The following is a 17,546-nucleotide window of genomic DNA, read 5'->3' on the forward strand; positions in this document are numbered from 1 at the left end:
TGTTGAGTTTTTGTGTTCGGGACAGATGGCCTCTAATATGTGGCAGCCGTGCAGTAGTTGGATAAACCACAGACGAACTCAGCAAGGGCACCAGTATGTACGCCGAGTCACGTTTTTTTTCATGGAAATATATTTGGTTTAATACTGATGACGTTTGTGCACTCTTTCGATTTCTCTTGTGACGCGATTGTTTTTCCTTCTGATTTCTATTTGCTTCATTTTTGTTCTGCCTGCGTTCGTGGTTTTTGCTTTTGTAACGTTGGTGGCCTGGCTTGCACTTGCAAGTGAGACTTATCCTCGCATCTTGAGTATACCCACCTGGCTGAACGAAATAAACGTGAAACTTTAAATTGTCCCAAAATGAGTCTGTACACAGGCAGTAATACATATGACATGACTGGAGCCATAGACTGTGCTGTAATTAGGTGGTAGATGGAGATAAAGGCGGAATTATTGACTGGAGGCCCTTCTGTCACTGCTGGCAGAAGGGCCTCCACTTCAGGGAGCTCTGGAGAGGCCTCGTCGCGGTTATTTGGGCTGCTCTTCTACACAGGCCAGATGTCTTAGAAGTCGGAGTACCCACATTTTACACCACCACACGCAACCTGCCAATCGAATAACTATCATTTAGCAAATATGTTATTTTATTATCCGTATATGTCTTATTTAATTGAGTTTATTATTCCATTAGTGCTTATTCTAGCGAGCTGCGTGGGATGACTTGCGGTACCACCACCAACAGAAGCCCTGGAGCTCACTCTTTGGGTATCTGCATTTTCTTCACCCTCGTCAGCTGCCCTCCACTGTAGCAGCGTGACGTCACTGGCCACGATATCCTGGAAAAAGGTGCACGCAGAGTGCCGACGAGGCAGCAACAGTTGCGGTCTGGTGGGGCATGGGCTAAGTGGGTGTGGTAATAACGCCGTCATTTTTACAAAATTTTCCACTTTACTGCCATTATTTCATCGCACGTCACTCTGAGGTGATTTTAATATTCATGTTGATTTGCGGAGGAATTTTTAGCCCATTCTGGATTGTGTTGGTTTCATCCAAACATGCGAAACTCTCCCACTCGCAATCTTGGTCATACCCTTGATCTAGTTATTACGTCTTGCTTGCCCATATTTAATTTAAAGTCGTGCAATGTTGCTTTATCTGATAACGTTGCCATTCTTTTTTAACTTGATTTGTCACTTTCCTTGACCGGAATCAAACGTACAATCAACTATAGGAACTTAAAATCTATAAACACAACGAGGTATGCCGAGTCAATTTCGACATCCTTATTCTTTGGAAGACAAGTTTCTTCTCTACAATTCATCGCAATCTAATACTTGACTCTTTGGTGCAACTTAAATCGCGTCTTGTAAACTTACAATCGGCGATCTCCCCGGTATACTGACCATCTGCGCCCCTTAAACACATCGGGGAGAAGAAAGCTTGGGCGTAGATAGAGGAATTGAAGCCTGGAGATACATTTTCAGATATGGAAGCAACGTCGGGATATTTATAGGGATGCCTTAAATTTGGCATAATCCGCAGTCTTTATGCGCATGATGGATGGATATAGAAATCCAATAACTTTTTTTCAACAATTGATCAAATGTTCAAATCTAATTATAAACCAATCTTACCTGGCTCCATCGTCTAATGCAATACGCTTCTTGAATGTTTTCATTCCAAAATGTATTCCACTAAAACTATTTTTTATTTAAACAAAACTCTTTTTTCTTTTACCAGGTAAAGCCCACGGAGTTAATTAGCTCTTTTTCAGAAGCGACCTGGCCATAAATGATAGCTCAACGAAGTGGCTTATCATGCGGACATTTATAGCAGCCAAATACTATAAACGCACGTTTCTAAATGTGGAGCGAAAACCCGCAGGTACCGGAGAACCAGGAGAACATGCAAACTCCAAATATACCGACATTAGGGTCGGGATCGAACCCACAACCTCCTGTATAAGAGGCGAGGTACTTAACGTCTCGCCACCGTGGCGCCATACGTACCTGTATGGTGAACTTCTTTCGCACCGTATGTAGCCAACCGTACTAATTGGAGGTTCGCGGGGGAAGGACAACAAACGAAACACAACATGCAGGGTCGGTGTCTGCTTGTTGTGTTGGGGAAAGCCTTGGGGAATGACCGCAGTCCCCTTGGAAAGGGGTCTCCTCGGATGACATTTATGTGTTCCAGCTTCAACCCCATCTAACATACTCTTTTACCACGGGGGTTTTAAAATCCATTCGTGGCTGCAAAAATGCAATTTACGTCTGGTATAGCAATAATGGGAAGCTGATCGATGCCCATGGATAGTTACGTCTGCTGGTGACTTAAGTACGGCAGCTTACTCTGAGGATTCTGAGACTGCTGCTGAACCCTGGAGTTTGCCACAAAGAGATGAGGCTTTACTGTCAGCCCCACCAAAACTAAACACCCACTTGGGTACTTTGTCATCAAACAGCCATCTGTTCACACTCTCCATGAGTAATGGGGTGGTTGTAAAGAGGGTGGAGGAATTATCGTACCACGGGCAGTAGGTTCGTGATTCCATCATGTGGGAAGAGGGGGGACTGATGCAAATGGGTTTGGGAAACCTCAATCAGGGTCGGGGTCGGGATCGAACCCACGGCCTCCTGTATGCCAGGCGAAGTAGTTAACATCGCCACGAGGCAAAACATGAATTGCCTCTCCACTCCTGAGTCACAATCAGCTGATTTTTTTCCTGGTATTTCTTTGACTTCATTCACCATGCCACCCCCATCACACATCTCTAACCTTGCCTCGAAAGTAAAGCCTGCAACTTGTGCTCTAAATCATATTCTAACTTCTCTGGTGGCATCGGTTTTCCATGCAATTTGTCCCCTGCTTATGCCTATAATGGGGTGACCACGGCGGTACCTCGTGCTTTTAAATTGCCTTCCGTTATGCCATTACTTAAGAAACCACATCTTGAACCCTGAAAGTCTAGCAAATTATAGGCCAACATCCAATCTACCTTTTTGGCTAAAATTCTAGAGCATGTGGTGGCTCAGTCGGACTTTAAAGCGATGCATAGTACAGAAGCAGCACTTGTTAAAGTTGTAAATTATTTATTTGTGATTTTGATTCCGGTTGACTCGCCATCTTGGCACTTCTCGATCTTAGTGCTGATTTCGACACTCTTGATCATTTTAGTTTGCAAAATCGTCTTGAGACTTCTGTAGGCATCTCATGTACTGCTCTCTGTTGGCTCATGTCATACTTGTCCAACAAAGAGCAGTTTGTCTCAATGGGTGACTATTTCTCTGTTAATGGTTTAGTGTCCTCTGGGGTTCCTCAAGGCTCAATGTTGTTCAGCCTCTATATGCTACCGCTTGGCTACACTTTTTCGTCGTCGTGGCTAAAATGTTCACTTTTATGCTGACTACTACAAATGTATCTTAAGACTACGACTCATACTAAAGTAGCAGCTTCCATACTTTAACGTTGTCTTGCTGAGGTCAAGTCGTGGATGCACCTAAACTTTCATCAATTAAATTGTGACAAGACAGAGATTATGTTGTTGGGCTCTCCACATCAAGTGCGTAAATTGGATGGTTTTAGTCTGGCCATATAGGGGACTGTAATTCGGTGTTTCGCTGAGGTCAGACATTTGGGTGGTATCCTGGACCCCAGTTTGGCATGTCAACTTTTGTAATCTTACATCCATTACCAATATCTCTTGTTTTTTTTCATTTACGCAACACCGCTTAACTTAGACCCCCATGCTGTCCCTTCCATGATCTTAGTGCATGCCTTTATTTAATCAAGCTTGGATTACTGCAATGTCTTGATTCCTGGCGTCTCTAAAATTGTTTTCAATAGACTACAATATATATCGAAAACTCAGCTGCGTGGGTTTTAACCAGATCGAAATTGTGACCAAATTACTCCTCCTCTTTCCTCCCTGTGCTGACTCCTTGTAAAGTACAAAATCGACTATAAGATTCTTATTCTCACGTCTGAGGCCTTGAACGAGCTGGCTGCTAAATATCCCACCGATCCGCTTAAGTTTTATATTCCACTGCGTAAACTTAGATCTGCTGATTTCGGTCTACTCATTATTCCAAAGAACGTTGTTGTTCTGTGGGAGAAGACGGAGCTTTTTGCAGCCAGGCTCCACGATTGTGGAATTCCCTTCCGTTACACTTTTTAAAATCTCGTCTTATAACTCACCTGCATTTACACACAGGCTTTCTTGGTTAACATACGATTCATGTCTACTATCATCTCCCAGTGAACCATCACGACCCTCCTGGCACGCAGCGTGGCCAAAAAACATTTGCGGTCACAACACCTCTGCACGACGCCTCTGCACGACACAACACCTCTGCACAAAACCCGCAGCTGCTGCACAGGGGAGACCTCCACGGTCCGTCCTGATAGCTTCCCACCATCTGGTCTCGGGTCTTCGTCTTCTTCTTCTTCCCCCCCTATGGTCGTGGATACCACTCTCCGATCAATCAATCGATCGATGGCTGTCTCGCAAATCGGCCGATTGTTGACGCATCTCCCGCACAGCGCCACGTGTCCGCGCCGCCAGGGGGCAGCGTAAACACGCGTGGGAAAGTCGACACCAGCTGCAGAAGGTTCGTCTGCCAACGTCAACTCGTGTCGCCTCAACAGGCTGGTTGGGGGGGCGAGTGCTGCCAGCGAGCACCCACCAAGGCCAGAACGGCACACGAGGGAATGGGGTGGGCAAGCACCACGCTCGGGCCGCTTTTGTCTCCCCAGTGGCGATTTTTTTTACACACCGCACCAGGTACTCGTTTTGAGGCTGAGTCGACCTAGGGGAGGCCGAGGATCGGTTCAAGTGATCGTTACTGGTGTTGGGGAATCGAACTCGGGTAGCCAGGTTTGTGGCGCACCACCGCTCCCCACAGAACTTGTGGGTCCACGTCAACATCAGCCACAAGAAGAGATATTTGTGAAGCATTATCCTCCGTGATATCGCTCAATTATTGTACAAACAACAAAACATCTGAGGGGCCGTCCATAAATGACGTCATGCGATTTTGGACGATTTTTGATCCCCCCCCCCCATCGTCAGACGACGTCGCAAAAAGTCAGACCCCCCCTCAAATATGATGTCACAAAGCTCTGCCCCCCCCCCCCAAAAAAAATGCTTCAAATCGCTTGAAACTATTGTCATTGTAGTGCGTATTTAATGTGGCGCTGCACTCTGATGTTGTAGGAGAAAACATTTATTAAAAAGTCTATTTAATTAAGTAGAACGTGTTGTCTATATTTATTTAAAGTTGCGCATTTTGATGTGACGTCACATTTCTCACCCCCCCCCCCCTCGTCACACATCGTCACAAATGTCTGACCCCCCCCCCCCCCCAGGTGCGTGACGTCATTTATGGACGGTCCCTGAACACATTCGTCACTAAAACTGCCTTAAATGAAAAAATATACTCTACTGTAATTGGAAATGGTCCTTCCATTACCCGAAAGGACCGCCTATCTTAATGTTTTTTTCCCTTTCACGGCCACAGCGTTACTGACGGAATGTGTTGAGTGTTGTTGTGCTTGTCCAACACCGTCGACGAATGCCGTTCAGTATCACGAAACAATTTGTTCAACCATGAGCGAAAATGGTTCCGTCTTTGCGCTGAAAGAACACCGTCCTGGATGCGCGAATTGGCCTGCGACGCCTGGACAGCCCAGCCGGCAATTTGCGTGACGGGGCTGTCGCCTGATGAAGCTAGTAGTAATTACTGGCGAAACGTCGTACTCGGATTGTAAATGTTGTGGCTTGGCTCTCCGACACACCGGTGTGCTGTACTAGTAACGAATTGGTCACGTTCTGTTTACGTGGCTGTGTCGGGTGGTGGCGGGTTTAACGACACGTTTATACAGGTTGGAACAACAGGTTCCACACTTCCCACCAGGGATTATTTGTCTGTCTGTTGTGCATACTGTATTTGTCTGTCGTGCACGAATGCGCTGTCCAACCAAGTTCCTACCTGCCCACTCCGAAGGAACGTGTTATATTGACGCGATCTACCCCAAAAACATCTTTATATTAGACGGGACAACAGGCCGACGGACACAATATTTCCGCATTATTTGTTAGTAACGTTTAGTATTCATGACTAACCGGCAGGAAATACCCGGCGTTACCCGGGGAACTTGCCTACATCTTGTGCGACTGTAGGGTGTGGCTCGATCGCTGTGTTCAGAACGAGGAGGGGGGAGGTAACGTCGTTACAGCAACTGTTAAGGTGTTGCTGTACCACGGGGCCCCTAAGGGGCCGTCCATAAATGACGTCACGCACCTGGGGGGGGGGGTCAGACATTTGTGACGATGTGTGACGAGGGGGGTGGGTGGTTTAAAGAAATGTGACGTCACATAAAAATGCGCAACTTTAAATAAATATATAATTGTTATAACAACACTAATTGTTATAACAACACCCCTACAACAGTGCAGCGCCACATTAAATACGCACTACAATGACAATAGTTTAAAGCGATTTGAAGCATGTTTTATTTTCAAAATGGAAATATGGTTGGGGGGGCAGAGCTGTGTGACGTCATATTTGAGGGGGGGGTCTTGACTTTTTGTGACGCCGTGTGACGGGGGGGGGGGTCAAAAATCGTCCAAAATCGCGTGACGTCATTTATGGACGGCCCCTAATCCACGACACATCTTTGCCAGCGCTCGTCGCGTTTTATTTGCCCGAAATCCTCATCGACAGCACATGTGTCCCCCCCCCACACTCTAATGAAACGCCTTGTTTCATAGTCTACAAGCCAGGCATAAATGGCATTCGACGTGGCTCTTCTAGAATGCGATTGATGGGCGTCGTTGGTGAATGGTAGAAAAGTTTTCAAAATCCAACTTGATCACGCGGTTGGATTCCCTATTCATGTGCCCGTGTGTTGGTTCTCTATGGTATTTATAAGCTATGTGTATGTATAACAGGCTAGTGGACCTGTATGTAAATCATTTGATAAAATAATGATCGAGCCTTTCTACAACTGAGCTCGTGCATTTTTGTGTAAAAATCGAGTAAATGTGTGCGAAATGTCATCCAACACGCGGTCCTTTGCTGACGTCTAGTCATCCGGTTTGCGAGCTGTTTCTTTTTATTCGAAAAATGATGTTTCCTGGGGAACGTCAACTTGCGTCACGATTGAAATCTGCACAGAAATATACATTCAATTGCATACGTGTGAATCAATAATGAACGATTCATGAACACTACACATTATACTTCGTTACATTTAGGGGAGTAAGGGGAGGAAAAGTACAAAGCGGAAATGATAAAACAATACAAACACGTTGGTAAAAAAAATGAAACACAAAACCGATTGTTGAATCAAATTATGACCATGAATGATAATACTGTAATGAACATGCTGAGGCTAAACCAGAGTTCCTCATTGCAAGGCCCGTGGGTCACTGGCGGCTCCTGGTGGTCTTTAGTGTGGCCCCTAACACCCAAATGGTGAACACACCTCCTAACATCACCATCGTGTTGCTGTAAAACCCCCAATGGTTTCAAATGTGTGGCGGCCCTCACACAATGATGATGTCTTATCGGTGAAAGTTCCACCCCCCCCCCCTCTGAGTGAAGAACACTCACTGGACTGAACCGTTCTTTGACTGCACGGCGGAGCACAACAATGAAGCGCGTGCTCTAGGGGCAATCGGGACCTTTGACCAGCGGCACCGAAGCGAAGTCATCAGCCGACAAACCCTTGGATCACCTCTCTCAACTGTTGTGGTTCATCCACCTCGACCACGCGCCGTACACACGAACGCCATCACACCGACACGGGCAACAGTGTGATAAAGTTAAATGTACTTTTATTCGGTGTATACCACATCTGTACAAGTTCTCATACCTCGATAAAGTGGGAAATTAATACATACCCGCTTGCATATGTGCAAGGTAAATCATCTAAAGCACGTTCCTTCTCTATACCGAGATGCTGCTTCGCCAGCTCTCAATGGAAGTCCCAGATAATGCATTTCAGAAGCCTGCAGTACTCTGTGGCGTCTGACAAGCTCATACAAGTTCCAAAGGTTCCATCATGGGGTTATATACAGTGCATGTCAACGTGTGCTTATGCTACCATACTCAGCCATCAGCAGAAATATAAATTCTGGTACTGTACATTGTGCCAGTGCTGATCTGCAGCATAAGAGTTAAATACTATTATTGCCGTTAAAATCAACGTCAGAAGTATAAGATAGCAACATTTTAAACAAGTGTTCTGTACAATGTAACCTACTTCAGGAGGTTAAAGAAGGGCTGTACAAGGGTTGTTATAGAAATGACCCATCTTCGCACGCACACTGTGATCCAATGCTGTACATATCGTAGTCATCAAATAAGGCTTCACTTTGTCTGGATATATTCTATTGCCACGTTAACACAGGCAAACGTACATTCACAAACAATGCTTTCCCCCCCCCACAACCAAGTTCATGGGCCACATTGCTCTCATCTCAAGAGTTTGCATGTAATCTTATACATATCCTCGTCTTTTCCTTAGGTATATTAGCGAGCACAGTTATGCCGACTACGTGAAAATGCTGTCAGTGTAATGCAACGTTGATTAAGTTTAACTCCCTTTGTGTAGTGGAGCCGAGCGTGACAATTATTTTAAAATCGCCTATGGAGTTATTCAGTGTTGTCTACGAAATGGAATGTTGCCAATGTGATTTGACATTACACAAAATCCCAGTCTGGATTTCGACGAGTGATGTTATTGCAGTTTATTGCTGCTGCAGTCATGGTTCATGCAATGTTTAGGTAACCGGTTTATGGGCGGTGGCTTTAAGGTATGTGTCAGTACGTTTGAAATTGCATATCTGCTATATATGCTAGGGGCCTCTATATTTCAAGCGGTTCGAATAAAATATGTAAGCAGGTCAATCAACGTTGTACTATACATGTACAGCTGTAAAGTTAACAGGTCTTATAGCTTTACACTTTTTTTAGAGCATCTATTATGGTAAAATGTTAGGCGTTATTGAATAACCACCAGGAAATCATATGACTATCATTAAATGCGAGGTCCAGTATGCAAGTACTGTAATTCAATTTCTTCTGCATACATGCTGACTTTCGGTTTTAAGGTTGTATTCATTTCTTCGTAATCGCATCTGCAGTATGTATTCTTTATGCAGAGGGTTTCTTATCTTCTTATTTTTAATAATGTATTTAGTTTACCTGGTCAAGCGTTTTAGAAACATTCTACACACAGTGAGCATAGAATCCAGCCCCTACCCTGTGTCCCATCATGCTGTGCGTATGCAGGTGTCGGTACGTATACATCTCAAGTGGTTAGATGCAGAAAGCCCCGAACATACACGCGTGGCAGTCTAAACGGAATCACTGACACGTCTATGTAATTACACCTTTAGACCATTGGCTCTCTCCTTGAAGCCGAAGAAGAGTGAATTCTGACGTATGCCAAATTAATTTAACAATTGTATTTGCAATTTGAAAGAGCACCCTTTGATGATAAAGGTGGTTTCTTTTTGCAGAAATGTAATATATATACATTCCTAGATTATATATTTTTTTACTCTGCACACGGTTAATCCACCACTGTTGCTTTCAATATGGACTTGCACATGGGAATGACATTCGGATATTAAGTATCAGCTACCACGTTTCTTTATCCGGAGAGAGTTCAAATGAGGCCATCGTGCACGTTTGCTGCTCGCCGTTTAACTCGTTGAAAGCTACTCTAAGTGTACGTAACATTCTGTTTAAAGCCAATAACAAATGTAAAAACGCAAAGATTAAACTAGCGGACTTAATCCGTTAGATTACAAAAGTACTAGGACTCTGCACATTTATCTCCAGTTCAAACAACTTTTACAAAAAAACGGCTTATAATTTACCATCATACTGTGCTATAAATTTCAATAAACCTCATTAAATGTATCAGATTGGTATATAGGTGTGTTCATAAATGTAACTTGTGTAAGCTCTCAGAAAACGAAAAACCACTGCTATGCGTCTTTTAGTTCCAATATATTGATACCATTAATAAATATGCTGTTCTGAAAAACCACACTACTGTTTATAAAAAAAATCATACATTTTGCCAACATTATTATATAAAAGGGATAACTGATCCATTTGCAAAAAAGGACACCAACTACGGGTTACACAACGGTGCAGCTGTTTCTGAAAGTTATAAGTGCTTATCTTCCAGTCCAGCCTACCAAGAAACACCAATTCACAATCCTGGTTCATGTGTGACGATGCCCAGTGTGACACGTGGGTTCAGGGCGCCGCAGATGGCGTGTGGTTGTGCCTGGGATGGCACATTGAGAGGAGCCCAGTTTTGTTTTGCCTGTTCCGCACTCAAGTACAATCGATTAAGTTACAATGGTTTTGCTACTTGAATCTCATTTGGCAGACAATGCGTGTGATGAAACCGAACCCTATTTTCCACCACCGATATTAAGCAGCTGCGGGAATTTATCTCAAGTGTTGACAATTAACTGTCCAAACTCTAAAACGAAGGTTTCTCTTTCGCAAGTACCGTCGGGAGATGCTTTTAGTGACTGCAAGCAGATGGCACGGGTGGGCTAACGTCACTTTATGGGTGCAGGGCTCTATGGAGCGTTGCCAGCCAAATTAACCTCAGTTGGGCATTCAGGCCCAGTGATTACAATGCTACTGAAGAATTGCTTAAAGTACAGGTGGACCTCTTTCGTCAAAGCACTAGAACATTTTGAAAAATACATGTACATTTTAAATGTGTATAAAGAAAATATTGTTTCATAAAAACTGTTCATCATCAGCTTTCCTCTGCATATATTCAGATCATTAAAACGAAAGTTGATATTTGCCAAGTTTTGTAAGTTTATTCTGGTGCGGTATTTTAATGCTTCAAGAAATGGAAAGTTTTTTTTTTAAGTTGGATGCATTCACTGGCAAATTGTTCATAATTATACCTATCAAAAAATCTTTTCAGTGTAATAGAACAATTTCAAGAAATGACACCAGATAACTTTAAATGCTGACGCTCTAAATATTAGTCATCGGGGATTTTTTTTGCAATTCCTATCAGTAGTTTCCAAACAGTGATAACTTGAAGGCCTCCGTGCACGTTCACGCGTACTCTCAGCTCTGAGCCAACATGCCTCTTTCCTTGCCACGTATTGTGGAGCAGGCAAATACGATGTGGAAGCGATGGAAGGTAAACAACTTCCACGGTTTGCACGGATGCATAACTGAAGAAGCATTTTGTTACGGCCACAGCGGGCGGCATGCTGCGGGTCACTACGTTTGGCTGCTAAATGCATTCACGGGTTTAAAATGTCGCAGTGCTGTGCGTGATTTATTTAACGTCAAGGTTGTCATTGTACTTTACTCCCACCGACTTTTTCCTGCAGTGTTGCTTCCTTTTACGAGCCAGCGCACTCTTAATAACCATGCATTCGCGTTGCACAACCTTTAGCAGGACGTTGTTAGATTACGCGTCTGACGAGCATTATCTTCTCAAGGAGTGTTACACTGACCTGCCCCGATAAACACAGGCACACCGAGCAATTAAGCTGATTTTTGAGATTTGCGATTGAAGGCAATCGCTGTCCCTCCCACACGAAAACCATTTACATCAGCACGGTTACACGTACAAGAAAACCGCCATCGTTTGAGTAATCTTGCTGAACATATTGCAGTGGAATCTGCAAGCCTCTTTATCAGAAGGAAAAGTGACATCCTTCCACCCGTTAGTCATCATTCCCTTTAACGATCCCTTCTCTGATAAAATGCGGATTGAAGGATGAGGGTTGTGATTCGCGTCACTTCCTGTTCCCTCAACACGGAGCAAGCTGTGATAATGCAGCTTTGAGAATTATTTGATAAAGATTCACAATTATGCAGAGAGAATGCGAAGCCTTGTTTCTGTTATTCGCCGACGTCCCATCGTTCTTCGCAAAGAATTGTGTAAACACTACTTCTTGGATGATATTCCGTAACTTATACATTCTCTATTTTAGTTTGTTTTAGATTATGTAGGTATTCAAGTCCCGTGTTTACTGTGTATTGCTAATTTCCTATTGTTTACCCTGGGGAGACGATGACAACCCCACACGTGGTCCTCCCTGCGGCAAGACGGCCGAAATGGCCTCTTGCTGCTCTGACAATCACGAAGGGCCAAACGTGTTCACGACACGGTCCTTCACAGGACCAAGACAGCCGGCCTTGCACTCCGCGTGCATCAACTTTATGTTTGAAGGCCGATCCAGAGCGTAAGGTGAGGGCTTGTTCAAATAATGTATTGTTTACCATAACTCTAACAGCACTGACCATTTTCTCTCTCTCCAATGTTCCGTATAGAATGACCCAAGTTGAGCTGCCCTCTGTTGGTTTGTTCATAAACCACAAATCATATTCTTGTCTCCATCATCGCTCAGCTAAAGGGGTTTTATCAACAAATATTTCAGCGTCAATGGTTCTCATATTACCAATTCATGAAAACTTTCCACCTGGAGTATACTACACACTCCGTAAATACTTGTATATCTGTGCTATTTCTGATTAAAAAGGAAATAAATGTTGATGCGACGTGTAAAAGTTGTTGCTTCAGTGAACTGCTATAATAGCCATTAGCATTTCACATCTAATTTTGGTTATTGGCATACTTTAAATGAACTGTACATTTATTTACTCCGTTGCATTACATTGCCAACAAATATGACCAATTATTAACCAGCGGCTGGTCAAATGTACTTGATGTTTCCAATCATAGACCATGCATCTTCATAGATTAGTTGAAAACGGTGGGAAAGCAGGAATGTCCATCGTTTCATTAAGCCTACAAGTGTCTTCATATCTAGAAGACGATGCTTAAAATACACTGCTTTATATTACACTGTATACAATTCACATAAATACGACAGTCATGGTCAAGAGATTGACTGCATTTCCACTGCATGGAACATACACTTGTCCGTTCTGTAAATTATTCAGTAAATCAAAGTGTAAAAAATATATGCGTAGGCCATGTGAGTATACATAAGAAATGATTTAGCAATGCTGAATAAGGCACAGTGTGAACAAAGACGAAGTCAGAGCTGACTTTGGGGAGCACGTGGTAGCCTAGGGCATCGAATCAACACAGTAGGCCACTTCACGGACAACCCGTGTGAACAGTTTAAGGTAAAAGTAAAACGACGATATTGCAAGCATGACTACCATAAGCTCTACTCCACCACTCGGGCCCAACCAACTCTATGATACAACAGCCTACGTGCACTTTACGATTCAAACCAAAACCCTGTAAAAAGTCATGTTTTGGAAGAAACACAACAGATCAATGGCTGTACCAATTTTTCTTACGTGTGGTGTTGTTCAGTTGACAGCTTAAAATACACGCTGTACAGATATTCAATGTAATATAGATTTCGTCCTGAAAAACACCGATGGACTCAACAGGAGGTGGGCGTCATTTTTTGAAATGGCATTACAAAGGGCCCCAGAAAACCAGACCCGTGGGGGATAGACTTTGCGGCACGAGGCAGCGTTGACGGAAGGTGGCTGGCCTTGCCGCACCGATACGGTAAATGGGCGACGCAGACATCGCCCTGTGCACATCGCCCCGTACTCTATCTAAGAGGCATGCGCACTCAGGCCTTAATTTTAAATGCATTGCTACTACGATATCCGTGGTCGCAATGCAATAAACTGCCAGTAGGTGGCTCCATTGTGATAGTTGAAGCACACGGGTAATTTTGAAAAAGGAACAATACATGCATGATGGTAATTTTGAAATAATGTCACTTTGAATTGAAGCAACATATAAAATAAAAATAAAAGTATAATGCAGCAAGTCATATGTATGTTTTCCTGAGATGATTATCAATTTGGGCTATTTAATGAAGAATAGAGATGATAGCCAAAAGGCTATTTTTAATGTTTTTTTTCTGCATGGGTAAATGCAACACTTGGGACTGCACACGAGCATTTGATTAATTATTAATGAGGCCGCGGGGCCTACGTTGCAGGAGCAGGAGCAACAGCGGTAACATCATCGGCCCTAGCTGCAGTGACCTCTTTAGCGTTGTTGACCCAACGCACATGACTGAGGGCAATGCCAAATCTAGAGACAGGAGAGTTGAGCAGTGGGATGAGGGACACGAGGGAAGTTGTGGTCTCATGTGGCTAAGTTCTTACTGATTGCAACTCGACTTTAGATCGAGCGATGGGCGGCACAACGTCTGGTGAACAATCTCGACCCCAAAGGGAAACACCATTAGAATGTAAACTTAAAACTCAATTTTCAGCTAAATAAGTTTGGCATAGTCTCAAATGCATACCTATGGCAGCAATGGGCAGTAAGGAACGCGCGTCGTATGTATGTTGAACTTGTTTCGCACAATGCGTAGCCAACCGTGCTAATCGGAGGTATGGGGGAAGGACAACACGCGTTCGCGGGTTGCGGTTCATCACCGTTCCTGTGCCTTCGTTGCTGATGAAATCAACACCAAGCAGAGCTCCATGACAAAGGCCAAAGATGACCACCTGTGCTTAGGCCTCGACCATAGAACAGACACAAATCAATAAGGACACGAGATAAAATTGAGTGAAAATTGTTAATAGATATGTCTGAATAAAGTCTACTTTGTGTTCTTAAAGATGGTAGGCTTAATTGATTAAAGAAGCTAAAAAAGGTAAAATAGACAATTTACATTAAACAGTGTTGTTACATTAACATACATTTCAAAATTAAATGGAGCTCGCACTGATTTATGAGATTGTCTGTACTGGTCTTGAATGCTGACTCTTGTTTCTACGTGGAATTAAAAAACCCTTTTGTCTCATGTCATTGTCAATCGAAGCTCTAAGACCTACAGGGACACACAGCCCAGTCTTGTTTAATCTACCAATTTATTTGTTCAATCATTCAGGTTTTTTTGTGGAAGAATTTCCATGACATCAATGCCACAGTCACGTCTGGAGCCGGTCCCTTGGCGCCGGAAGGCAATAGCCTAATCTGTTTGGTCTGTGTTTCTAGAAGCAACGAAGACATCCAGATCTCACGCACGTGTGTCCAAAGCATTTGTGCTTATGCCTATTACTAGCTGTGCTAAGTCGTGCTAGATATCACCCTGTGTATTAAATACCCTAATAAAGCAGGCACTCAAACCAAAAGTTTAGTAGTGGCACCCATATGCCCATGGATGGCAAATTCTGGCAAGTGATGAACCTTGTATTTAAACATTGGCTCTGCCGACACAGACTGCTGTGCCACACAGGAATGTCCCTCCACCAACATTTTAATAGCAACTCTCGGCATGTGTTAGTTAACAACTGGTCTGTTTAACTTATCGGACACTGCACTTGATTCCAGTCCAATAATTTGTGTTCACTGTCAGAAATAGAATACGTTATTACTATTTAGTAGTTACATAATAGTTGTCATTAAGTTTAAGTTTCATCTCATTCTGTAATCATTCAGTTTTACTGTGGCTATTTGACGAGCTACACTGACGCAACACATGAAATAATAAAATTGCTTGTATAACGTTTAAACGCAACACGACAGTGTTGGTAGCTGGCAGTGAGCTTCAGTGCACGCACGTTCTGGAGAGGCCTTGGTTCACGTTTCACATAACACCCCAAGCCCACGCGTACGCCACCACCAGCGTAGCACACGTACAAATAGCTGTCAATGAAGCCACACCAGATTCCCGTCACAATAACATTTGAATGTTTGTATTTAACTCCGTCGCACATTTTCCGTAACTTAGGAGATTAGAATCGCATGCATCCTACCGGTTTTAACACGTTTGAAATCTATGGATGAATATTCCAAAAAAAAAATCGAATTCACGTACAGTATTCAGCAGTTGACTTTCTGAACTTTGCAACATCTAACCCAAATTGAGATGCTTGGTTATATTTGCATTTAGGAATTCAAATATTCGAAGCCAGCACTGGTTATTACTGATCCCTCATACTTGTGTTCCTGAGTTGTTGGTGCGTGAACCCTCGTCGGTGCTCTGTGTCTGAGCCCGTCACCTCGTTTTGCACCATCGGCGGCGTCGGAGGCTTCCCCCTTCTTCTGGAGTGGAGGTGCGAGGTGTCGCCAAGAGGGCGGCACTGTCAGTCGACTTCCTGTAGCCCGAGTGTCCACATGAGATGGTTCCAGCCCACTCATTCCTCTGCTCCCTCTCCCTCCTCTCTCTCGTGCTGTTAACTTTGCAATGATAATGGACGCATTTTCAAAAAGGAGGAAGTCCAATTGGAATGTTTATAATTTTAGGAAGAAGAAAACATCAACAACAAGAAAGAGAACACTGCAAAAACACACAAACTTTTCCAATCTTTGCCGAGCACAAGGTTTTCTTTGACTCGTGTCCCGTGGTGCGCGCGTGCGCGTGCCGAGGGTTCCGCTAGCAGCTGCTGTTGCGGAACTCTCCCGTCTCCGTGATGGAGAGGCGCGGTGGGTTGGCTGCGGCGGGGGAGAGGCCGTTACGGCTCTGCATGTGGCAGCGCTCCTTCAGCTGGGTCACGGCGTCCACCAGCCGCCGGTTGGCCATGTTTATCGAAATGATTTGCTTGTCCTGCCACGCGACACACGACAACAACAACCGCCGTTTGCAACTCAGCGACGTCACCACCACGGCACCTGCGTGAGGCTAGGTGTAATGTGTATGCGTACGGCGCGAAAGAAGTTCAACATACAATACACACGGGTCGCTGCGGCAAGTGCTGTAACCGAACCACCTATGAATGTCGGCACAGTTTACGAGGCAGCGGCGTGGGCCAGCACCACGACAAACCGCCTTTGTCTCCCCACTGCTCATGTTTACACATTACACAAGGTACTCATTTAAGGCTGAGACGACCCAAGGGAAGGCACAGGGCCAGTAATAGTGGTTAGTGCACTGCGCTATTAAACCCGGATGCATAAGTTTGATTCCCGGTGATGGATAACAGTGCTAATTATGTGAACCATGCGCACACAACACGCACATATACATTCACAGAAAAAAAGACTACCCCTACTATATAGATTACAGGGTTCCATGCTGCTAGGCAGCACCGATTAAAGCTGACAATGTCCTGTACTTAGTGGATATACTAGAGCATGTTACTTAATTTATGCCAAGTCAACCTAAAGGAAGCCCAGAATAAATTCAGATGCCAATGAATCTTGAGGTTGCGCCTGGGTTAAAGACCCTAAACTAGGGCTGCAGTGTATCGCATTCACCACTACACGGACATATACACAACGATCCAGCTAAGCTGGTCCACTCAGCCTGGGTGTATTCAATTTGAATGCTAAACAGACCAAAATGAATAAAATGCAGAGTCTCTATGCCTACAGCATGAATGCTCAAACCCAATAATCATGTGTATAGTTCAGAACGTCTGACACGGCCCTCAAGAAATGTTGCATGTTTAGTCTGGCTCTATGATCCTTGGACTCCCTCAAATTTTGACTTAAGACTGCCTCACTTTTATATTACCAAAGGGCTTTGTGTGTCTCATGGCAGCCCGTGCTCTCCCGATGCACTGCGATTTAGCAAT

General features: G+C 44.0%; 1 protein-coding gene across 7 annotated transcripts in view; it reads right to left on the reverse strand.

The window, feature by feature from the left end:
* Positions 1–7,823: 7,823 nt before the first annotated feature.
* Positions 7,824–17,546, reverse strand: part of LOC144937974 (ras GTPase-activating protein nGAP-like) — a 585,198-nt gene continuing 575,475 nt past the window's right edge. For all 7 annotated transcript variants that reach the window (XM_078865638.1, XM_078865636.1, XM_078865637.1 and 4 more), the window contains one exon: positions 7,824–16,576. In XM_078865638.1, coding sequence (XP_078721764.1) covers positions 16,406–16,576 — 171 coding nt within the window. In that variant the 3' untranslated portion in view covers positions 7,824–16,405. The remainder of the gene's footprint in view (positions 16,577–17,546) is intronic.

Source organism: Lampetra fluviatilis, chromosome 20 (genome assembly GCF_964198595.1).
Source record: "Lampetra fluviatilis chromosome 20, kcLamFluv1.1, whole genome shotgun sequence".
NCBI classification, from domain to species: Eukaryota; Metazoa; Chordata; class Hyperoartia; order Petromyzontiformes; family Petromyzontidae; genus Lampetra; species Lampetra fluviatilis.